The sequence below is a fragment of the Salvelinus namaycush genome, chromosome 2 (assembly GCF_016432855.1).
Source record: "Salvelinus namaycush isolate Seneca chromosome 2, SaNama_1.0, whole genome shotgun sequence".
NCBI lineage: Eukaryota > Metazoa > Chordata > Actinopteri > Salmoniformes > Salmonidae > Salvelinus > Salvelinus namaycush.
The window spans coordinates 43,475,158-43,499,927 of record NC_052308.1 but is presented as its reverse complement, the minus strand read 5'-3'; the positions used below and the strand labels follow the sequence as shown (position 1 = coordinate 43,499,927).

The 24,770-nt window shown below is 45.7% G+C and overlaps 1 protein-coding gene across 1 annotated transcript in view; it reads left to right on the top strand.

Annotated features, from left to right (window-relative positions):
• LOC120063162 (voltage-dependent L-type calcium channel subunit alpha-1D-like) overlaps positions 1-24,770 on the top strand; it is a 101,353-nt gene that overhangs the window by 57,790 nt on the left and 18,793 nt on the right. The window contains exons 11-31 of the mRNA XM_039013365.1: positions 428-588; positions 1,221-1,446; positions 5,134-5,341; positions 8,172-8,292; positions 8,674-8,798; positions 8,864-8,897; positions 9,002-9,125; positions 9,244-9,373; positions 10,120-10,179; positions 12,256-12,362; positions 12,604-12,691; positions 12,964-13,071; positions 13,219-13,271; positions 13,523-13,669; positions 14,347-14,548; positions 15,561-15,719; positions 16,254-16,364; positions 18,326-18,409; positions 22,341-22,373; positions 23,772-23,900; positions 24,458-24,523. Coding sequence (XP_038869293.1) covers positions 428-588; positions 1,221-1,446; positions 5,134-5,341; positions 8,172-8,292; positions 8,674-8,798; positions 8,864-8,897; positions 9,002-9,125; positions 9,244-9,373; positions 10,120-10,179; positions 12,256-12,362; positions 12,604-12,691; positions 12,964-13,071; positions 13,219-13,271; positions 13,523-13,669; positions 14,347-14,548; positions 15,561-15,719; positions 16,254-16,364; positions 18,326-18,409; positions 22,341-22,373; positions 23,772-23,900; positions 24,458-24,523 — 2,476 coding nt within the window. The remainder of the gene's footprint in view (positions 1-427; positions 589-1,220; positions 1,447-5,133; positions 5,342-8,171; positions 8,293-8,673; positions 8,799-8,863; positions 8,898-9,001; positions 9,126-9,243; positions 9,374-10,119; positions 10,180-12,255; positions 12,363-12,603; positions 12,692-12,963; positions 13,072-13,218; positions 13,272-13,522; positions 13,670-14,346; positions 14,549-15,560; positions 15,720-16,253; positions 16,365-18,325; positions 18,410-22,340; positions 22,374-23,771; positions 23,901-24,457; positions 24,524-24,770) is intronic.

Here is a 24,770-nt window from a genome sequence, read left to right as displayed (position 1 = left end):
TTTCCGTATATACGTGGAAGCTCGCTTTCGTTTCTCTGCTGTATGTGCTGTTCTGATCTCTGGAGTCTGCTTTAATGAGTCAGCAGGTAATAAATCAACTCCACCTCCCCTTTAAACAAGTCAGCATGTAATCTTGGGCATCGGGAGGAAGTGGAGGAGCTGGAGCCTTATGCAGCATTTTTACACTTTGTGATGTATACTGCATGCTATGCGGTTCTCTCCCTCTCCCAAAGTTCATTGACTTCTCTTTCCTAAGTTTTGTTCAGATATTATTTGAATACAGTTCCTGCCTAAACCCCAAATTTCTATACACTATGTCCTAACCTCCCTCTAACAATCGACCCCCCCCCCCCCCTTTCTTCAATTTCAACCTCCCCGGGCTGCCCCTACTCGTCTCCTTTTCCTGACATCACTTCCTGTCTCACAGTCGGCGCTGGCGTCGCTGGAACAGGTTCTGCCGCAGAAAGTGCCGGGTGGCGGTGAAATCGGTGCCTTTCTATTGGCTGGTGATCATCCTGGTGTTTCTCAACACGCTCACAATCTCCTCCGAGCACTACAACCAGCCTGACTGGCTCACACAAGTACAGGGTTAGTACACTACAACCAGCCTGACTGGCTCACACAAGTACAGGGTTAGTACACTACAAACAGCCTGATTGGCTCACATAAGTACAGGGTTAGTACACTACAACCAGCCTGACTGGCTCACACAAGTACAGGGTTAGTACACTACAAACAGCCTGACTGGCTCACACAAGTACAGGGTTAGTACACTACAACCAGTCTGACTGGCTCACACAAGTACAGGGTTAGTACACTACAACCAGCCTGACTGGCTCACACAAGTACAGGGTTAGTACACTACAACCAGCCTGACTGGGTTACACAAGTACAGGGTTAGTACACTACAACCAGCCTGACTGGGTTACACAAGTACAGGGTTAGTACACTACAATCAGCCTGACTGGGTTACACAAGTACAGGGTTAGTACACTACAACCAGCCTGACTGGGCTACACAAGTACAGGGTTAGTACACTACAACCAGCCTGACTGGGTTACAGTAGTACAGGGTTAGTACACTACACTGCACACTGGCTACCACTGTCAGGTCAGGTGATAAGGAGTAACTCCTGTCCCTATCTATAGTATCTATGATATTTGCAATACTGTTTATGTGTTATATTGACTGACACCTCCCTCTGCCCTGCGTGCTTCCAGACGTGGCAAACAAGGTTCTGCTGGGCATGTTTACGTGTGAGATGATGACCAAGATGTACAGTCTGGGCCTGCAGGCCTACTTTGTGTCCCTGTTCAACCGATTTGACTGCTTCGTGGTGTGTGGAGGCATCACCGAGACCATCCTGGTGGAGCTGGCCATCATGTCTCCTCTGGGCATCTCCGTGTTCCGCTGTGTCCGCTTGCTCAGGATCTTCAAGGTCACACGGTGAGGCCACTGTCATGTGGAGTAGGGTGAAGTTGTCCCTTGGCGCTGATCTTGGGTCAGCTTTGCTCACCCACTAATGGTTAAGTTAAAGATTGGAGGAGGGGAAGCTGATCATAGATCTGTACCTAGGGGAAACTTCACCCCGGATCAATCATCACATGCTTCGTAAACAACCGGTGTAGACTAACAGTGAAATGCTTACTTACGAGTCCTTTTCCAACAATGCAGAATAAAGAGAAAGAGAAAATAAACATATAAATAGTGACACATGGAATAAATATCAATCAATCAAATGTATTTAAAAAGCGCTTCTTACATCAGCTGATGTCACAAAGTGCTGTACAGAAACCCAGCCTAAAACCCCAAACAGCAAGCAATGCAGGTGTAGAAGCACGGTGGCTAGGAAAAACTCCCTAGAAAGGCCAGATCCTAGGAAGAAACCTAGAGAGGAAACAGGCTATGAGGGGTGGCCAGTCCTCTTCTGGCTGTGCCGGGTGGAGATTATAACAGAACATGGGCCAAGATGTTCAAATGTTCATAGATGACCAGCAGGGTCAAATAATAGTAATCACAGTGGTTGTCGAGGGTGCAACAGGTCAGCACCTCAGGAGTAAATGTCAGTTGGCTTTTCATAGCCAATCATTCAGAGTATCTCTACCGCTCCTGCTGTCTCTAGAGAGTTGAAAACAACAGGTCTGGGACTGGTAGCACATCCGGTGAACAGATCAGGGTTCCATAGCCGCAGGCAGAACAGTTGAAACTGGAGCAGCAGCACGGCCAGGTGGACTGGGGACAGCAAGGAGTCATCAGGCCAGGTAGTCCTGAGGCATGGTCCTAGGGCTCAGGTCCTCTGAGAGAGAAAGAAAGAAAGAAAGAAAAAAAGAAAGAGAGAGAGAGAGAGAGAGAGAGAAAGGGAGAGAGAAAGAAAGAAAGAAAGAGAGAAAGATAGAGAGAATAAGAGAAAGAGAGACAGAATTAGAGAGAGCATACTTAAATTCACACAAGACACCAGATAAGACAGGAGAAATACTCCAGATATAACAGACTGACCCTAGCCCCCCGACACAAACTACTGCAACATAAATACTGGAGGCTGAGACAGGAGGTGTCGGGAGACACTGTGGCCCTGTCCGACGGCCCGGACAGGGCCAAACAGGCAGGATATAACCCCACTCACTTTGCAAAAGCACAGCCCCCACACCACTAGAGGAATATCTTCAACCACCAACTTACCATCCTGAGACGAGGCCGAGAATAGCCCACAAAGATCTCCGCCACGGCACAACCCAAGGGGGTGCGCCAAACCGGACAGGAAGATCACGTCAGTGACTCAACCCACTCAAGTGACGCACCACTCCTAGGGACGGCATGGAAGAGCACCAGTAAGCCAGTGACTCAGCCCCTGTAATAGGGATTGAGTCAGTGAATAACTAATAACAATAAAGAGTAAAAATAACATGGCTATATACAGGGAGTACCAGGTAATAACATGGCTATATACAGGGAGTACCAGGTAATAACATGGTTATATACAGGGAGTACCAGGTAATAACATGGCTATATACAGGGAGTACCAGGTAATAACATGGTTATATACAGGGAGTACCAGGTAATAACATGGCTATATACAGGGAGTACCAGGTAATAACATGGCTATATACAGAGAGTACCAGGTAATAACATGGCTATATACAGGGAGTACCAGGCAATAACATGGCTATATACAGGGAGTACCAGGTAATACCATGGCTATATACAGGGAGTACCAGGTAATAACATGGTTATATACAGGGAGTACCAGGTAATAACATGGCTATATACAGGGAGTACCATGTAATAACATGGTTATATACAGGGAGTACCAGGTAATAACATGGTTATATACAGGGAGTACCAGGTAATAACATGGCTATATACAGGGAGTACCAGGTAATAACATGGTTATATACAGGGAGTACCAGGTAATAACATGGCTATATACAGGGAGTACCAGGTAATAACATGGCTATATACAGGGAGTACCAGGTAATAACATGGTTATATACAGGGAGTACCAGGTAATAACATGGCTATATACAGGGAGTACCAGGTAATAACATGGTTATATACAGGGAGTACCAGGTAATAACATGGCTATATACAGGGAGTACCAGGCAATAACATGGCTATATACATGGAGTACCAGGTAATAACATGGCTATATACAGGGAGTACCAGGCAATAACATGGCTATATACAGGGAGTACCAGGTTATAACATGGTTATATACAGAGAGTACCAGGTAATAACATGGCTATATACAGGGAGTACCAGGTAATAACATGGTTATATACAGGGAGTACCAGGTAATAACATGGTTATATACAGGGAGTACCAGGTAATAACATGGCTATATACAGGGAGTACCAGGTAATAACATGGTTATATACAGGGAGTACCAGGTAATAACATGGCTATATACAGGGAGTACCTTCAGAAAGTATTCACACCTTGAATTTTCCCCCCAAAATTGTGTGACAGTCTGAATTTAAAATTGATAAACTTTTCGATTTTTGGTCACTGGCCTACATATATTACCCCATAATTTCAAAATCAAATTGTTTTTTCGAAATTTGTACAAATTAATAAAAAATGAAAAGGTGAATCTTGAATCAATAAGTATTCAACCAGTTTGTCATGGTAAGCCTAAATAAGTTCAGGAGTAAACATTTGCTTCACAAGTCACATAATAAGTTGCATGGACTTACTCTGTGAAATAATAGTCTTTAAAAGGATTTTTCAATGACACCCTCATGTCTTTACCCCACACATACAATCATCTGTGAGGTCCCTCAGTTGAGCAGTGAATTTCAAACACAGATTCAACCACAAAGACCGGGGAAAACCGATGTCAAGACCTGAAAATGGCTGTCTAGGAATGATCAACAACCAATTGGACAGAGCTTGAATAATTTCGAAAAGAATAACGGGCAAATGTTGCACAATCCAGGTGTGGAAAGCTCTTAGAGACGTACCCAGAAAGACTCACATCTGTAATTGCTGCCAAAGGTGCTTCTACAAAGTATTGACTCAGGGGTGTGAATACTTATGTAAATGAGATATTTCTGTATTTCATTTTCAATTCATGTGCAAAAATGTCTAAAAACAGGTGTTATCATTAATGAGGTATTGTGTGTAGATCCATTTTTGAATTCGGGCTCTAACACAGCAAAATGTGAAATAAGTCAAAGGGTATGAATACTTACTGAAGGCAGTGTAGGTAGGGGTAAAGTGACTAGGCAGCAGGATAGACAGTAGACTGAGCTGTAGCAGCAGCGTATGTGGTGAGTGTGTGTGTGTGTGTGTGTGTGACGTCAGTATGCATGTGTGCGTGCGCATGTTATGTGTGTGTTTTTTTTTTTTTTTTTAACTTAACACTTTTTCTTTTCTTTTTTCTTTCTTAAAACTGCATTGTTGGTTAAGGGCTTGTGAGTAAGCATTTCACTGTGAGGTCTATACCTGTTGTATTCGGCGCATTTGACCAATGCAATTTGATTTGATTTGATTTGGGCATATGTAGCGTTTGTGTGTGAACGGGTGTGTTTGTTTATTGCTCTTTGGCCAGAGTAAAGTGTGAAAACAAATCTGTTTGTTTATGTGTGTGTAATTTTGTCTAACCCCCCCCCCCCCCTTCTCTGTGTTGTCCAGTCACTGGCAGTCTCTCAGTAACTTGGTGGCGTCGCTGCTCAACTCCATGAAGTCCATCGCCTCTCTGCTGCTCCTGCTCTTCCTCTTCATCATCATCTTCTCCCTGCTGGGCATGCAGGTGTTCGGGGGCAAGTTCAACTTCGACGAGACGCAGACCAAGAGGAGCACCTTCGATAACTTCCCCCAGGCACTGCTCACTGTGTTTCAGGTGGGTGAACAGTACAGTGTGTGGGGGTGTTCGCTCTCTCGCTCTCTTGCTGTATTTAAGGAGAGCCTCCTGATGATGACACCCTGACATGGGGGCTAGCCCAGTGAACCCGGGTCTCCCACGAGAGAAACCAACGTCTTGACCGTTGTACCAAGAGGAAATTCCCTCTTGGGCCGAGGGCCGACACTGGTTTTTGAAGTCACAGGCTGGGCTAACTCCTAACGTCACCACGAGCAACCATGGCCGCTACATAAACACTGATCGCCGTTTGCAGTGAATAAAGTAATGCTCCCCGATATTTTCAATGCATTTTCCCACAGTAGGTGGGTAAACCCTTGAGCATTTACCCTTGACTGCTCCACTGGGATAGCCATAGCCGGACTATTGTTTGTTTTCCTTGTATGCTGTGTTTTACAGGAAGTAAGTAGAGTAATATGCCCCATTGTCTGTCTATGGCATGTTATATAAACTACAGTAGGATGTTATGGTGTACTAATCAAATCCACGTTTATTGGTCGCGTACACAGATTTGCCGATGTTATCGCAGGTGCAGCGAAATTCGTGTGGTTCAAGCTCCAACAATGCAGTAATACCTAGCAATACAATTTAAAAAAATAAAATAAACACATAATCAAAAACATTTGTACAAAAAATAAAGAAATTAAGAAATATCGCAATGAGCAGTGTTTGAGACCGGAATATAATATAATATGGTGTGTATCGACAGTATGGACACTATATGAATAGAAAAGGTGTGTACAGCAGTAGTTATATAGGACGAGCCATGACTAGAATACTGTTTATACATATAAAGTGGGTGAAACAGTATGCAAACATTATTAAAGTGACCAGTGCTCAATGACTCTATGTACAGCGCCTTCAGCAAGTATTCACACCCCTTTACTTATTCCACATTTTGTTGTGTTACAGCCTGAATTCAAAATGGATTAAATAGATTTTTTGTCTCACTATCTACATAGACACAATACCCCAGAATGACAAAGTGAAAACATGTATTTCGAAAAATGAAGTACAGAAATATCTCATTTAAATAATGTACGTATTCACAACCCCTCAGTTAATACTTTATAGACGCAAATACAGCTGTGAGTCTTTTTGGGTGAGTTTTGCACACCTGGATTGTACAATATTTTCCCATTATTCTTTTTAAAATTCTTCCAGCTCTGTCAAGTTGATTGTTGATCATTGCTAGAAAGCCAGTTTCAAGTCTAGCCATCGATTTTCAAGCCGATTTAAGTCAAACTGTAACTATGCCACTCAGAAACATACAATATTGTCTTGGTAAGTAACTCCAGTGTAGATTTGGCCTTGTGTTTTAGGTTATTGTCCTGCTGAAAGGTGAATTGTCTCCCAGTGTCTGTTGGAAAGGAGACTGAACCAGGTTTTCCTCTAGGATTTTACCTGTGCTTATAGTTGTATTCCTTTTCTTTTTATCCTACAAAACTCTCTAGTCCTTGCCAATGACAAGCATACCCATAACATGATGACACCACCACCATGCTTGAAAATATGATGAGTGGTACTCAATGATGTGTTGTTTTGGATTTGCCACAAACATAAAGCTTTGTATTCAGGACAAAAAGTTAATTTCTTCACCACATTCTTTTTGTATTACTTAAGTGCCTTTTTGAAAACAGGATGCATGTTTTGGAATGTTTTTATTCAGTACAGGGTTGTTTCTTTTCACTGCCATATAGGTTACTATTTTGGAGTAACTACAATGTTGTTGATCCATCCTCAGTTTTCTCCTATCACAGCCATTAAACTGTAACTGTTTTAAAGTCATCATTGGCCTCATGGTGAAATCGGTGAGCAGTTTCCTTCCTCTCCGGCAACTGAGTTAGGAAGGACACCTGTATCTTTGTAGTGACTGGGTGTATTGATACACCATCCAAAGCCTAATTAATAACTTCACCATGCTCAAAGGGATATTTACCGTATGCTTTTTAAATTTTGACACATCGACCAATCGGTGCCCTGTAGTCCACGATCAGCTCTTTCGTTTTGTTGATGTTGAGGGAGAGTTTATTTTCCTGGCACCGTTCCGCCAGGGCTCTCACCTCCTCCCTGTAGGCTGTCCCATCTTTGTTGGTAGTCAGGCCTACCACTGTTGTGTTGTCAGCAAACTTGATGATTGCGTTGGAGACGTGCGCGGCCACGCAGTAATGGGTGAACAGGTTGTACAGAAGGGGCTGAGCACGCACCCTTGTGGGGTACGTCGTGTTGAGGATTAGCGTGGCAGAGGTGTTGTTGTCTACTTTCACCACTTGGGGTCAGCCCGTCAGGAAGTCCAGGTCCCAGTTGCACAGGGAGGTGTTAAGACCCAGGGACCTGAGCTTAGTGATGAGCTATGAGAGCACTACAGTGTTGAAGGCTGAGCTGTAGTCAATGAACATCGGTATTTATCTTGTCCTGTTGGGACTGTGCAAAGCTGTAATCAAGGCAAATGGTGGCTATTTGAAGAATCTCGAATATAAAATATATTTTGATTTTTTTAACACTTTTTTTGGGTTACTACATGATTCCATATGTGTTGTTTCATAGTTGTGATGTCGTCACTATTATCCTACAATGTAGAAAATAGTAAAAAATTAAGAAAAACTTGAATGAGTAGGTGTTCTAAAACTTTTGACCGGTATATATACTGTAAAGTTGGCTGGGAACTAGAAACAGGGTGACCGTGTCTGTCGGCGCCATCTTGTTACTAGTGAATGCTGTATGTGTTTCCATAGAATCGCATACGAATTATAGGTCCTCCATGTGTGTAGCATCCAAAATGATTGGGTGTATTTGGGTGTGTTGTGGCCAGATCCTGACAGGTGAAGACTGGAACGCCGTGATGTATGACGGCATCATGGCGTACGGCGGCCCTTCTTCCTCGGGGATGATCGTCTCCTTCTACTTCATTATCCTCTTCATCTGCGGAAACTGTATCCTTTCCTTACCACACTCATCCTATCAGCTCTATCTCTCTGAGCCCAGGTAATCACAATCTGATTTGATGGGACTTGACCACAAACTAATTTCCCCTAGTTAAACAGTTTCTCCTTTATGGATATGGTCCACCAGGGTGGATATAGACACATTACAAGTTGTTATGTTCTTATGAGCAGAGATGTCGTCTTGCAAACACAACCCTATTTTTTTATGTTGTCAGTATAGATCTCTGGGGTTGTTTCTTCCGTCATTGTTGCAATGAACATCCCGGACTTTTCTGAATCGTGTATATGAGTGTGTTGCTCTAGCCATGGACTACGCTACGGTACAGTAGATGTGTTCAGGTTCTGTCCTTGACGGAACACTTTGCTCAGACATCCTGCTGAACGTCTTCTTGGCTATCGCTGTGGACAACCTGGCAGACGCAGAGTCTCTCAACGCTCCAGGAGACAAAAAGGACGAGAAAAAGGAAGAGGTAAAACTCCACCCCAGACATATTGTGGTTCAGGTTTATTCAGCATCATTGTATGCAACTTTTCATCACGTTTGCTTCTTTGGATACAGGCACCAGTGGAGGAGGAAGAGGAGAATGCTGCAGGTACAGGCCTGTGTGTGTGTGTGTGTCCGTACAAGTGCACGTGTGTGTGTGTGTGTGTGTGTGGTCTATCTCTCTCACTGTGTGTGTGTCTGTCTGTGCAGCAGAGGAGGAGGAGGAGCCAGAGGTTCCAGCAGGGCCACGCCCAGCCATCTCTGAGCTGGTCAAGAAGGAGAAGATCACCCCCATCCCTGACGGCAGCGCTTTCTTCATCTTCAGCAAGACCAACCCGTAGGTCACACACACACACACACACAATATGCACACACGCATGCGCGCAGACAGACAGACGGACGCGCACTTTTCTGAGCTCTCTTAAGCAGGTATGTGCGTTTTCTGTTCTCCTCAGGATCCGGGTGGGATGTCATAGACTCATCAACCACCACATCTTCACCAACCTCATCCTGGTCTTCATCATGCTCAGCTCGGTCTCCCTCGCTGCAGAGGACCCCATACGCAACTTCTCCGCACGCAACATCGTAAGTACAGAAACCTTCTTGTCTACATTCGAATAATTCTAGGTCATATTTATGGGGAACACACAGTAGACAGTAACTGATTTTCAATTGTTAAGCTACATAGTAGTACATAATACAGATACATTCTGTATTGATTTGTGATATTTATTGCTTATTTTACGTTTTTTTTGTATTCATATTTAAGGATTTAGTTGGTTAAGAGTGACGTTAACGGTAACGATAACTCTTTTCCTGAAGTTTCCCCCATGATCCTCTTAGGCAGCAGGTTCAATGACTTTGGAATCATGATGTATATTCACCATTATAACTTAATCTCAAGCTGCACAAGGACATGCCATTGTGATAGTAGGGGGATGACATTGTGCAGGTGCTCGTAATGAAATGATATAATGAATATATACTGCATTATGACATATATTGTAATATACACAGATTTGATTCACTTATAGGGAAAACTGTGGATTTTCTGGTTTATGCATACTAAGTCATTTCCTATGCTCTCTCCTGCACACATGGGTTCCCACGCTAACTTGTTTTCCTCGAATGTCTCTGATGAACGTACCTGTATAACCCATGTTAAACATGTCCGTTGCTTTTTCGCAGATACTTGGTTACTTTGACTATGCTTTCACGGCTATCTTTACTGTTGAGATCCTGTTGAAGGTAAATGGCCTGTGTCCGCCTCTCTGTGCTGTCAACTAACTGACCCCCCGCAGTAACACTCCCAACGTCTGGTTGCCTTCCAGGTCCTAGGCTATGCAGATTACGTCTTCACTAGCATGTTTACATTTGAGATCATGTTGAAGGTAACTCTCGCTTATGACGACAGAGAGACTTGCTGCACTGTCACCTGCCGCCACCGCAGTACTTCCTGCCTCGTTTCACTTTTCCTTTTCTATTCTTTCTCTTTTTACTCCATGGCACCTCTTTTAACTACCAAAACATCTAGGGTGTGTTCATGTAAATTCACTCTGGAGTGCCAGAGTGCGCTCTGGGCGTTTCGTAAAATCCGGGAGCGTTGTCAGATTGTCCTTTAGTAAGTTCAGAGCGTTCCTCTCTCGGAGCGTTTAGAAGGCGCACACAGGACGCTCTGGCCGAGGAGTAGGGTTGATCCCGAGCGTTATGAACTCACAACGGCACAAGCACCCAAGCTAACTGGCTAAAGTTGGCTAGCTTGCTAGCTACTTCCAGACATAAATAACACCTCACTCTTGACCATTTTACTCTGCTGTTTTCATGTTATCCAGAGCGTTGGTGACTGTAGCTGTGCTGCTGGCAACAATTTTGTTAAGCTCTTTTGACGATGTTTACTGACACCGGCCATATTCAACGGGTGTTGAGCGTTCGTTAATGAATCAGTTATTCTGTGCTCTGGCACACTCAGACGAGAGTGCTCTGAAATCGGAGTAGATAGCCAGAGTGAATTTACGAACGCGCCCCTCGTCTGTCATCATTACTTACTAGCACGACACACACTAACGAACACACGAGTTGTTCAATTCCCGCTAATCAGGAAACGAATAATCCATGAAGGAATCAAAGGCACAAACCAACCCGGATTGGTGTCATCGTGTTTGTCACGTTTGGGAAAAGTCAACAATGAGTTGAAAAGGTTTTGGGAATTTTGACCCGACGACACTATTTTTGTGCACCTCTCCAAAAATGATGCAACTCTTTGTGCAAAGGGAAGAGATATCAATGTGCCGTTTAGGAGATGTAGCTTTGACAGATGTTTTGACCTGGATGTCGTTTGGGGAGTGTTATAAACAAACATCTAAGGTCATCTCCAGTCAAAGCCGACTCCATGCTTCTGTTTCATACCGACTGACTGCTATTCAGATACTGAGCCATAAAAGAGGGGGCAAACCAACCATGTTCATGTCGAGCATGGGCTTTCCCCAGATTGACTGAGTGCTTAGAAATGTAGTGTTTCCCTCAGAACCCTTAAGAGGGCAGCCCAACCCTGCCCAGTCCTGTTGCGGGTCGTATTCATTACGGCACACCGTAGCAACATGTTTTGCAACGGAATGCGGGAAACTACGAGTTTCTTATTGGACCAGTTCAGATTAGTCCTTCCCCGTTTCAGTTATTTATTTTCGCGTTTGGTGCCGAATGAAGACGACCCAGCTCAGTTTGATCCTGCTGCGTTAGCAGTGCTTTCCTCTAGCGCCAGCTGGTCTCTACATTTACACGCACTCAGGACGATGAATCCTTTTCTTTTATGATTTGAACAAGACTTCCTTTCGCTGCGTTGTTTACTTCTCTGCCTGCTGAAGTCTGACGTTTTTTTTTTTTTTAAGTGGAGCTGCTCTATTACCCCTTTAGACTGTGAGCTGTTAAAGAACATGAAGGAATGTGCTTTAAGGGAAACGGCCATACATGAATGTGTCAGTAAGGGCATGGGGTTTTTCAACCGGTAGGCCGTTCAATCCTGTCATTTCTCTCAGGTGGTAGATATAATATTTGCCCTCAGCGCGGCAACAAACTGCACGATTTGTTGCCGCGGGAGACCCTGTTATTAGCCGATTGTGGAGTGAATGACTTACTACCACATTCATGTACCACGGTGCCGGGGGGTGGCGACGGTAGCTGCTAACTTCCTGTTTTACTGAGTCTGAGTCTGAGCTCGCCACCCTGAAATAGAGTGTTCTACAAGAGTGTGGAAATACTGTATGTGGGTGTATGTGGGTTTGAGGGGAGTGAGTGTTTCTACCACTATATATATCTGTGTAGGTGTTTCTGTCTGTCTTGCGGTGTACCACTGTGTATTTGTGTACTCGTGTGTGTCCCTGTTTGTGCGAATGTGCGTGTCGATGTGTGTATTTCTGTGTATTTTCTAAGTGCCTGTTACCCCTTCTAACTCGCTGTGCCCTTCCCTCCAGATGACCACATACGGAGCGTTCCTCCATAAAGGGGCGTTCTGTAGGAACACCTTCAACCTGTTGGATCTGCTGGTGGTGGGGGTCTCCCTAGTCTCCTTCTGCATCCAGTCAGTACCTGCTGCTACCCTCCACCCACACTATTTATGTTTCTCTCTCTCACTCTCTCTCTCTCTCTCTGTCTTCATCCTCATATTCCTCACCCATTGTCCCTCGCCCTCTGTTCCTTCTCCCGTCCTAACACGTCGTTTTTTTTTTATGGACACGGTCAAGTTTGATTATGGCAATGAATGGTTGTGTTTAGAGAGGGCGAGTTTGTTTCTGACAGGGAGTTCCTGTGATGTCTTTTAGGTCCTCCGCCATCTCAGTGGTGAAGATTCTGAGAGTCCTGCGAGTGCTCAGGCCCCTGAGGGCCATCAACCGAGCCAAGGGCCTCAAGGTACAGTACTGCCTCATCCTAAAACGTTATACATCCTACTCCTTCTCTTTCAGTACCATATTAATTGCCGTAGTATTCGTAGAACAAGTGCAGTAAACTTGGGACAGTTTGTTGCTAAAAACCTGTACAGGTTTTTTTTTAAACGACTTTCTAGAACTGCGTCGTCGCTGTACCTCCTTCTTCCTACGTGTTTGACATATATTGACCTTTCGCCAACGTAATGCCATCTCACTGTTCAGTAGCTGCTGACATTTGAACTTTGACCCCTGCAGCACGTGGTCCAGTGTGTGTTCGTGGCCATCCGGACCATCGGTAACATCATGATCGTCACCACGCTGCTGCAGTTCATGTTCGCCTGCATAGGAGTGCAGCTGTTCAAGGTCAACACCGTAACACCCGGCTCTAAGATCAGCACCGTTAACACGGATTGTGATGTCAATGGCATCGTAGCTTCAGTAAATCCCCGACCTTGAGGGTTCGTTTTGTAGCAGTACCGTTTAGAAGAACGTGTTGTGTTTGCTTTGCAGGGGAAGTTTTACCGCTGCACGGACGAAGCCAAGTCTGGCCCCGACGATTGCAAGTCAGTTGTTTTTTGACGCCTTTGTCCATCTACACACAGCAAACTGACACCATCCATTTTGTATCAGAAATACTTACATTTACTGTACAGTAGGTGTTCTGCAGCGTCTTTGATTTGAGCGTGTTGCGCATAGACGGACATATTCACAACATTCACAATATGTTCTTTACGTACGGTACATCATAGGACGAATCCTATATCCGGACCTCTGACCTCTAACCCCTGTGTCCTCTTGACCTCTAACCTCCCAGGGGCACCTACATCCTTTATAAGGACGGGGACGTGAACCAGCCGTTCCTCCATAAGAGAGTGTGGCACAACAGCGAGTTCAACTTTGACAACGTGCTCATGGCCATGATGGCTCTGTTCACTGTGTCTACCTTCGAGGGCTGGCCTTCGTAAGACACACCCACTCATATTATACACCCATATACAATATAATACACCTTCATATTTTTTGCCTTTTGTGTATAAAAAAACAGAAGTTAAACAAACGTGTGTTCTCGCTCCTCACACCCACACTCTTGCTCTCTCTCTCTCGCTCTATCTATCTCTCTCTCTCTCTGTTTCTCACTCTTGCTCTCTCTCTCTCTCGCTCTGTCTATCTCTCTCTCTCTCTCTCTCTCGCTCTGTCTATCTCTCTCTCTCTCTTTTTCTCTCTCGCTCTCTCTCTCTGTTTCTCACTCTTGCTCTCTCTCTCTCGCTCTATCTATCTCTCTCTCTCTTTTTCTCTCTCGCTCTCTCTGTTTCTCACTCTCGCTCTCTCTCGCTCTGTCTATCTCTCTCTCTCTCTCTTTTTCTCTCTCGCTCTCTCTGTTTCTCACTCTCGCTCTCTCTCGCTCTGTCTATCTCTCTCTCTCTTTTTCTCTCTCGCTCTCTCTGTTTCTCACTCTCGCTCTCTCTCGCTCTGTCTATCTCTCTCTCTCTCTTTTTCTCTCTCGCTCTCTCTGTTTCTCACTCTCGCTCTCTCTCGCTCTATCTATCTATCTCTCTCTCTTTTTCTCTTTCTTTTTCTCTCTCCTCTCTCTCTCTCTCTTTTTCTCTCTCCTCTCTCTCTCTCTCTCCACTCTCTCAGGTTGCTCTACAAGGCCATAGACTCGAACAGGGAGAACCTGGGTCCCATCTACAACTACCGCATCGAGATCTCCATCTTCTTCATCATCTACATCATCATCATCGCCTTCTTCATGATGAACATCTTCGTGGGTTTCGTCATCGTTACGTTTCAGGAGCAGGGAGAGAAAGAGTACAAGAACTGTGAGCTGGATAAGAACCAGGTCAGAAACACAATTCCCTGGGCGTGCGTGTGTGTTCGTGAACACGTGTGTGTGTTCATGCGGTGTCTATGTGTGTGTCTGTGTGTGTGTCTATGTGTGACTATGAGTTGTGTGGCGCTACATGTCTAGACTAGCAGTTCTCCCACACTGGGTAAGTGTTCTGAGTGTGTTGCTATGCTATGTTTGTGTTTATAAACCGGGTGGTTCGAGCCCTGAATGCTGATTGGCTGAAAGCCATGGTATATTTAAGCAGTAAGGCCCGAGGGGGTAGGGTATATGGCCAATATATACGGCTGAGGGATGTTCTTTCGCACGTTGCAACGCGGAGTGCCTGGACACAGCCCTTAGCCGTGGTATATTGGCCATATATCACAAACCCCCGAGGTGCCTTATTGTCATTATAAACTGGTTACCGACATAATTAGAGCAGTAAAAATATCCTTCTTGTCATACCCTTGGTATACGGTCTGATATACCACGGCTGTCAGCCAATCAGCATTCAGTGCTCGAATCACCCAGTTTATAACAGACCACCCAGTTCGAACCACCCAGTTTACACCATGGGTATGACAGAAAGTCATTTTCATTGTTTTAATTACGTTGGTAACCAGTTTATGGTGGCAGTAAGGCACCTTGGCGGTATATGGCCAATATACCACGGGTAAGGGCTGTATCCAGGCACTCTGCTTTGCGTCGTGCGTAAGAACAGGTTTATTGGCCATGTAGCCGTGGTTTATTGCCTATATACCACACCCCCTCGTGCCTTATTGCTTAAGTACTCTATACTATGTGTACAGGTATGTAGTGTATAACCGTGTGTGTTTAATTATTTTTTAAATGTAACCTTTATTTAACTAGGCAAGTTAGTTAAGAAGAAATTCTTATTTACAATGACAGCCTAAAAGGGAACAGTGGGTTAACTGCCTTGTTCAGGGATTCGATCCAGCAACCTTTCGGTTACTGGCCCAACGCTCTAACCACGAGGCTACCTGCCTCCCCGTGTGTTCTACAGCGTCAGTGTGTGGAGTATGCCCTGAAGGCCCATCCGTTGAGGAGGTACATCCCTAAGAACCCCTACCAGTATAAGTTCTGGTACGTGGTCAACTCCACCGGGTTTGAGTACATCATGTTCGTCCTCATCATGCTCAACACACTCTGCCTGGCTGTGCAGGTAAGAAGAAGCTCAACCCAACCCGTTCATAAAGCCCTAGTTGTGTAGCAGCATTCACTGTTAGGCAATCTCCTGCAGTACAACCCCTGAGCATCTCAGCTTCCTAGTTCTTTGTGCAACCTCTTTATTCTTCTATACAATATCTGGCACTTACATCTGCACTTTTTCTACGTCCACCCCTCTCTCTCTGTCTGTCTCTATCTGTCTCTGTCTGTCTGTCTGTCTGTCTGTCTCTGTCTCTGTCTGTCTCTGTCTGTCTCTATCTCTGTCTATCTCTGTCTATCTCTGTCTGTCTCTATCTGTCTGTGTCTGTCTCTATCTCTGTCTGTCTCTGTCTGTCTGTCTCTATCTGTCTGTATCTCTGTCTATCTCTGTATTTCTCTGTCTGTCTCTGTCTATCTCTATCTGTCTCTGTCTGTCTCGCTGTCTTTCTCTGTCTGTCTGTGTCTGTTTCTGTGTGCTTCTGTCTCTGTCTATCTGTCTCTCTCTCTCCCTCCCTCCCACCCTCCCTCTCTATCACTCTCCTGTCTGTAGCACTATGGCCAGTCTGCGACATTTAACTATGTGATGGACATCCTCAACATGGTCTTCACTGCTGTTTTCACTGCGGAGATGGTGCTCAAACTCATCGCCTTCAAACCCAGGGTAAGGACACACGCCTGCACACAGACACACACACACACACACAGAGGCATGCACGTGTGCACACAGATGGACACACATCTCACATACGTAGATGCCGTTTCATTCTGCACATTTGGCCCATTAGGTTTGCAGTTGTCTTTGGTTCTTGTGTGTACAGTACCTTTATTATTATTAGTTGTTGAGGATAAGGACCGGGACCCAGTAAGAGACTGACTGGTGTGGTGCAGTACTGCAGTGCCTAGAGACAGGACTCTCTCTCTTTTCTTTCTTTCTCTCTCTCTCTCTCGCTCTCTCTCGCTATCTCTCTATCTCTCTTTTTCTCTCTCTTTTTCTCTCTCTTTTTCTCTCTCTATCTCTCTATCTCTCTATCTCTCTCGTTCTCTTTTTCTCTCTCTCTCTCCTTTTCTCTCTCTCTCTCCTTTTCTCTCTCTCTCTCTCTCTCTCTCTCTCTCTCTCTCTCTCTCTCTCTCTCTCTCTCTCTCTCTCTCTCGCTCTCGCTCTCGCTCTCGCTCTCTCTTTCTCTTTCGCTCTCTCTCTCTCTTTCTCTTTTTTTCTCTCTCTCTCCCTCTCTCTTTTTCTTTCTTTCTTTTTCTCCCTCTCTCTCTCTGTGTGTGACTGTCACCTACTAGAGCATGTCTCTGAAACACTAACAAGTGGCCTACCTAACTTTCTATCACAGTAACATTTATAGATCACATACACATTTGTGTTACACCCAGTCGTTGACAATACAGTCCTAGATTGGAGTAGATGCACTTAACATGCAGATATCGTTTGAAAGTAACTGAACTGACGCCAGTAGCTCCGTACTAGTTAAGGTAATACAGTATTTTCGTATTAAACCTCACCACTTAACCCCCCGCCTACACTGTAAACTGTAAACACGACTCAAAACTTTTGAGGAGTCATTACTCAAACCAATAGAGTCACTGTGACCCTGTGGGCGGTCCAGATTTTGAGTAACGCCCCCACTAAGCGACGCCTACAATATAATCCTTCCTTTGCCTTGCCTTTTCCGCTGAATTGTGGAGTCACCACCCACGACTGCATTTGCTAGTAACAGATACATTGAATGTGTTCATTTTCAGTCCTGTGGCCTTCGCCAAGTGAGTTCCTAGGCGAATGTTATCTTTATAATTCTTTATGACGATACATTACATATCTCATAAGGCCTTTTTGCCCTAATACCGTGGCCTGAAACGCAAGGTTTTGTGGTCAATTAACAATTTCTTTGTGGATTTTGATGTGTGCCTCGGGTTATTGTCTTGTTGGAAGATCCAGCCTCCTGGCAGAGGCAACCAGGTATTTGGCTAAAATGTCCTGGTACTTGGTAAAGTTCATGCTCCCGTTGCCCTTAACAAGGGCCCCAGGACCAGTGGAAGCAAAATATCCCCATAACATCAAAGATCCACCACAATATCTGACAGTAGGTATGAGGTTCTTTTCTATGCATCCTTCTTTCGTCGCCAAAGAGATCTCTTTTCATATTTTCCGTACGCTCATCTTTACCAAGGGGTGCCAAACAATTTGGGTAATGACTGTAAACACTGTATAAATTCATTGATCGTCTGAACAGCTGTGAACAGCTTGAACAGCTGTGATCGTCTGTCGGGTAGAGGAGTTCATTGTAATGTAACATTTTCTAAAGGGAAAGGGAACGTTCTGGATGTTTCGCCTCACTGAATACACCCCTGGCCTTAGGTTATACGGGCTGCTGTTTCTGCTGACTTCAGCTCCTCTGCTACCAAAGGGCCTCTGTCGGTAACTCTCTCTCTGGTATTGATTATTCAGGTCTTGATGGCTTCTTTTTCTCTTTGTCTGTCTTCTCTCCTTCTCTGGCCCTCCCTGCTGCCTCCCGTACATGCTCCTATCCACACACTGTACTCCTCTCCTCTCTCCTCTCTCTCTCAAATTCCTCACCCCCCTCTCATCCCCTTGTGTGTTGTGGCCCGCCGTAACAGCACTATTTCACTGATGCGTGGAACACGTTTGATGCCTTAATTGTAGTTGGTAGCGTCGTTGATATTGCTATCACTGAAGTGAATGTAAGTACTACCTTTTCTGCCTCTTCTGTGAAACTGAAGCCTTACAATGAAGCCAGAGTGCCAGTAGCACCAGTATTATTCCTACGAGTGTCCTGGGGTTGAGGAAGACGCTTAGATTTACGTCGGGTGAACATTAGACCGAGAGAGTAAATCCCAGCGTCTTCCTCATGTCAGTCTCCCTCTCCCCTCGTGGATTCTATATTATTTTACATTAGGCCCACGGTGCCCCCTATGTTAGCTAGTTGGTACTACACTGCTGCTGCTCATCACTTCATACTTGGCGTGAAACTGATTCAGATCGCTATATTAGGAAATGTACTGTTTATGTGTCTCAACTGATATTCTGTTTGGCAATATATACTCTATTGGTTTTCAGTCTGCTAGTGGTTCTATTGGCTTCCTCTGTACGGCTTCAGTCTTCTTGTAATTCTTGTATTGTCTCTCCTGTCTGGTAAAAACATGTACTGTCGCTATTAAAATGAACCCCCTGACCTCCATTGTACAGCAGCTTCTGTTTATTCTGACACTCAGGCCGTGTGCAATGCATTCCTAATGCGTGGTATGGTACGACGTGGTGACATGTTTGATTGTTTGATTGTTGAAGCGAGTGTTACGATGCCTCGGTGCACCCGGACGTTTCCCAACAGAGGTGTCCCACACGCTGTAACCATGGCGATCTGTAGATGGGTTACGAGCCGTGCGATGTCGCTTGTTGTATCCGCTTGGTCGTCTAACCCTTGAGCTCTTGTTCGTTCTGTTTCCATAGAAACTTGTAGAGGCTAGTATGGCAAGGATCCAACTCATCCCTTTTTGCGTGTTAATCTGTTTCGTAAACAACTTTGTCTTCGCGAATCCCTTCACACTGATAATGGATTACGAAACTCCAAATGAGTCATCGAACGTTTTGTCAGTTTGGGCAAAAAAAAAAAAAATCTCTCACTCAATCTCTCTTTCTCTCTCTCTCTCTCTGTCTCTCTGTCTCGCTCTCACTCGCACTCTCTCTCTCTGTCTCGCTCTCTCTCTCACTCGCACTCTCTCTGTCTCGCTCTGTCACACTCTCTCTCTCTCTCTCTCTCTTAGTGCTCTACTTTCAGTGCTGTTTCTCTGGAGTCACCATATGTCAGTGTGTCAGTGACTGTGTTCCTGTTTGATGTGGATATGAATGTGTTAGTGCATGACTCTGTGTGAGAGCTGGTGTGTGTTTTCTGTGTTTAACATACATATTGTGTGTGTGTGTGTGTGTGTGTGTGTGTGTGTGTGTGTGTGTGTGTGTGTGTGTGTGTGTGTGTGTGTGTGTGTGTGTGTGTGTGTGTGTGTGTGTGTGTGTGTGTGTGTGTGTGTGTGAGCCCATTTCCATCTCCCATTGGCTGTTGGTTTGCATGCTGCCATTCTGCCTCACTGTCTTTCACAGATAGACGGATAGACACTCCATTCAGTTGGGCTGTTTTAACTTCTGTTCTAGGATCTATGTCCACGCATGGCTATACTATAGCTGCCCATTTCACGTGTGGCCTGATTGTTGTTACCCAATCACTGTGGGCTGTGTACCTCCTCTCCTGATGCATGCTGGGAAAGTGTCAGGTGTTCACCCCGTCCCCCTAGCGTCCTCCCCATGCCCCCCCCCCCCTCCCCCTCCCTCCCTCACACACAAATGGCGATGGGCCCCGCACCGGTCAGTCCGCCTGCTCACTGACCTTTTGTGACCCTTTGTGAAGTTTGACCCTTCTCTCTCGCCACACCTTCCTTGTCTATTTTCCCCTCCAGACAGAATGGCCCTGGAGCTCAGAGCACAGCTAGGGCATGTTGTTCACCCGGCACAATGCTGCAACATAGAAATAGAATGAAATAGAATGTACAGACAGTGGCGATTTAATATTGGATTGACTTTTACATTCTATTTCTTTCTGCAGCGTGTTCTTCCTAAGCAGAAGTAAGGTCTGCTTCTGCTTAGGAACACAATTAAAGCAGCGCAATCAATATCAAAGTTCGACCAGGGTCAAAAGTAGAAACACAGTAGTGAAGCTCTTAAAGCTCCCAACGGAGCTCACGTTGTAGAGCAGGTCCAGGTGTGTAGCCTTCAGTCAGGTGCATGACATCTCTCTCTCTCTCTCGTTCTCTCTGTACTTCTCTGTCACTTGATCTCTCACCGCTCTCTTCCTCCAACTATTCTGCTTCTCTCACTTTCTTTCTCTTGCTCCCTCCCTCTTTCCCTACCCCCGAACCCTCTCTCTCTCCCTCCTCTCTCCCCCCCTCTCTCTCTCCCCTTTTCCTCTCCCCCTCTTCTCTCTCTCTCCCTTGATCTCTTTTACTCTCTCCGCACTGGACCGTGAGAGCGTCCTCTAGCGGCGACTCTGATGCAGGGCACTGACTGTTGACTCGCATGGGGGGTTTTGCTGCGTGCGACGCTGACAGATATCACTGACGGCTCCTCCTCATCATCGAAACTTGTCTCGCGTGTACATGTGCGGCGCTTGTCTGCGGCGAGGTGGCAATGCCGAACGCACGCTCCGTCAAACGCTGCAGGTTGGCCAGGATTACCTAGAGAACCTCCCCAAGCGTTATTATTCCACGTGTTGTGACGCTTTGCTCGTTCCGGCACCCCGTAACGTTCCTGTTGTTCAGTGTGAGCCACTGCGGGAGATGGATGACCTGAAGCCGTGTCTGACTGGAGTTACTCTACTCTTACTGTCCCCCTGTTGATGACATCACTCAGTGTTGTTCCTGTACTGTTGCTGTGAAGTCATACACCTGAAAGCGTACAGTGGTTCACAGTTTCTCTCACATTTCTCTCAGTTTTCACAGCGGTGTTTTGATGAGGAATATACTGTTTTCCCATATAGGTGTTGACAGCTGCATTTTAAAGCGTTTTGACTAATACAATATGACTAACTTTGTGTGTGATGTTTTACTAAATGTGTGTCGGTGGGGTGTGTTTGTGTGGATTTGTGTGCCGCGCGTTCGTGTGGATTTGTGGGCGGGAGAAACGGAGAGTGTGAGTTAGCGTAAGATCGATGATTTTCAGCCTTAAAGGAAAAATCCACTCAAAAACGATATTTTGCTCATTTTTTCATTAGTCCAATGTTAACACAGTCCCAAAAACAGTATTCCTTAAGTGACATACTGGAAAGGTTGAAGTACAAATTCTGAATGAGTTCTGAATCATATACTGATGACAAGCCAAAAGCCAATCGTGATATTACATGAGTGGAGGAAAGGTTGTTTATTGGTTACCATAGTTACAGAAGCACTAGTAGTATGACCTGTTGACTGATAGGAATGGGTTATATATGGGTTGTGTGACAGTCGCTATAGCAACGCTGTTATAGTCGGGGTTAACGTTACGTTTGGAACCGTCCTACCCATAAGCGTCATAATAATAATCAGCGTCAGTCAAATGTTGTTTCATAAACATTGTTCCAACGTGATCCATGTGTCCAGCCACAAGCTAAGAACACATGTTACCATCACACAGTGAGTGAGGAAGTCGTGGTTCAGTCTTAAACGTTACCTCACGTGTTACACCGCCTTCATGTTGTATGCCGGTCTTAAATGCAACGTAAGCACCACGTAGAAGTTGTTAAGCCGAACTGTATGTTGTCTGACAGTCTTAAACGTTTAAAGCGCTGAGTTTCTGTTCGTTGTGTCCTTAGCGTTATGTTACATAGGGGTTGTGATTTAGGTGTGCGTGAGTCCGGTCTTTCAGTGTTACTTAAGCCTCAAGTGTCGAGACAATGGTGTGTGTCGGTCTCCAACGCAACGTCCGTTTTTTAAGTGTGATGGTATATGTGGTTAAGTGTGAGTGTTTAAGGGTGCGTACGTCTTAAACATGTTGATGACGTTGCGATCAAGTGTGCAAGTGTAAGGGATAACGCTGTGATAACGTTGTGATAACGTTGTGCGAGTCATTAACACAGGTCTTTGATTTTTAAAGCCAACGGAGGCTCCTCAGGTGGATGAGTCGGGGGTAAGATGCTCTTCCCCCCAATCAGGGCCTTGCCCGCTCTTCTCTGGGTTTTCATTGGTTTATGTTGATTTGCTTGTTTATTTCTTTTGTCTTCTATCTATGTAACCTCCTCTAATCCTCTACATGGCCTCTTGTATAACCTCGCCTTTTTAATTTATACAATTAAAAAGTTTGCTTTTCATTTCTGAGAACAGTTTTGTTTGCGGTTTTGACAGTTCTTTTTGGTTGTATTTTCTGTTGGTTTGAGTCAGTTTGCTTTGGCTTTTTTGCTCTTCATATCCCCGTTTTCGTTTGGGCATGTTGTTTTTTGAAGGAGAGTGTGTCGATCACTCAAACGTGGCGGTGTGCATCCCCCATGGCGAGGGCGGGTTCTCTCCGCTCCTCCTCACGTTTGTAGCGCTGACACCGCCGCATGGTCTCCGCCGTGCCATGTGGCCCCTGCGTGGGGCGGCGAACCGTGGATGACACCTGGGGTTGGGGTCATGACCTCTGCTATGACATTTGACTCCTCCTGGCTGACCTCACGGGTGGGGGGGGGGGGGGGGGGGGGGGGGTACCCACTGTGACTCCGCATGCAGTGACTCTGGACCGGGGGGTTACCATGCTTGTGCTGATGTGTCCAGTCGAGTTATGGCAAGGTTTTCTCTCCCTACGGCATGCGGTCCTGTCCCTCTCCTCCCCTGTAGGGCTGTACTGTAGCAGGGCTCCTGGTAGAGCTTCACGACCAGCCCCGTAGATGCAGATGCATGTCAGCTTCAGCCGTCCTGCGTAGGGGACTACTACTCCCACCCTGTCACTTTAAACTCCTGTCAGTCAGGTTGTACTGGGTTTTCCCAACCTCTCCTCCGTGATAGAACAGATGTGTGAAGTGGCTGGTGGTCGCCGAGGAGAGAGTTGGAAAAAAAAACTGCCCTTCTACATGCAACAAGTCCGGGATTCGCCTGGTTTTGAGAGGAAGTGTCTTGATGTCCCTACCGGGAATACTTAAAGGAATGTGAAATATACTGGGGACTTCTAAAGCCTCTTTTAATCCTCTTTCCTAGACTGATCTGTAGTTCCGTAGTTAACTTGTTCCAGTTGATCGAGGATTAGTTCATGTTACCTACGTCACGTAGTCCCCATCCCTCGAGCAACCCTCGGTTGTCTCAAAAGTCACAGGTTCACGGAGAGATTTTAGGCGATGTCAAGATGCGGTACGCTGAATCAGCTCGTATGTATCTCACATCTCAGCCTCAGTAGACCTTTAGGATCGCCATTGGACTAAGTCTACCTGCGTGTAGTACGCTGAGTACTGTTAAGTGCTTGTCCATGGCATTGAAGCACAGCCAGGTTCCCTGTGTACACACTCACTCACACACACACACTCCGGTCCTCTGACGCTGCCTCCGCCCCCTACAGAACACGGAGGACAACGCTCGCATCTCCATCACCTTCTTCCGCCTCTTCCGAGTCATGCGATTGGTCAAACTGCTGAGCAGAGGGGAGGGGATCCGCACCCTCCTGTGGACCTTCATCAAGTCTTTCCAGGTGACCACGCCCCTGATAACTCATCACTCATTTACCAGGCTGTTAATGCACTGAACTAACTCTGGTCCCTTGTTCACCCTCTATCTCTTTCCCTGCCCTCTCTTTCTCTCTCTATCTCTCTCTCTTTCTCTCTCTGACCTCTTTCTCTATCCCTCTCTCGCTCCTCTCTCCCTCTCTTTCTCTTCCCTCTCTTTCTCTCTCTATCCCTCTCACTCCTCTCTCTCTCTCTTTTTCTCCCTCTTTCTCTGCCCTCTCTCTCTCTCGCTCCTCTCTCTCTCTCTTTCTCTGCCCTCTCTTTCTCTCTATCCCTCTCTCGCTCATCCCTCTCTCTCTCTTTCTCTCTCTCTCTCTCTCTCGCTCCTCTCTCTTTTGCTGACCTCTTTCTCTCTCTATCCCTCTTTCGCTCCTCTCTCTCTCTCTCGCTCCTCTCTCTTTCTCTGCCCTCTCTTTCTCTCTCTATCCCTCTCTCGCTCGTTTCTCTCTCTCTCTGTCTCTGTCTCTGTCTCTGTCTCCGTCTCTGTCTCTGTCTCTGTCTCTGTCTGTCTCTCACTCTCCAGGCTCTGCCATATGTTGCCCTTCTGATCGCCATGCTCTTCTTCATCTATGCAGTCATTGGCATGCAGGTGAGTCACTGAAACAGCTATTTGCGACTAAACCATTCGCCCCCAAACCAGCTTAATCCTCCAGTCAGTCTCACAGCAACAGCCCCACTAAACCTCTTCATAAGGAGCAGCAGTACACCTGGGTCATGTTCATAAGGTGCCAAACGGCGAAAAAAAAACCTGATTGAATTCAGAAGAGACTACCTGGGCGTGTTCATTGAAGAAACGCTCATTTTCAGTTTCTTTTGCAAAAGGTTTAAAAAACGGT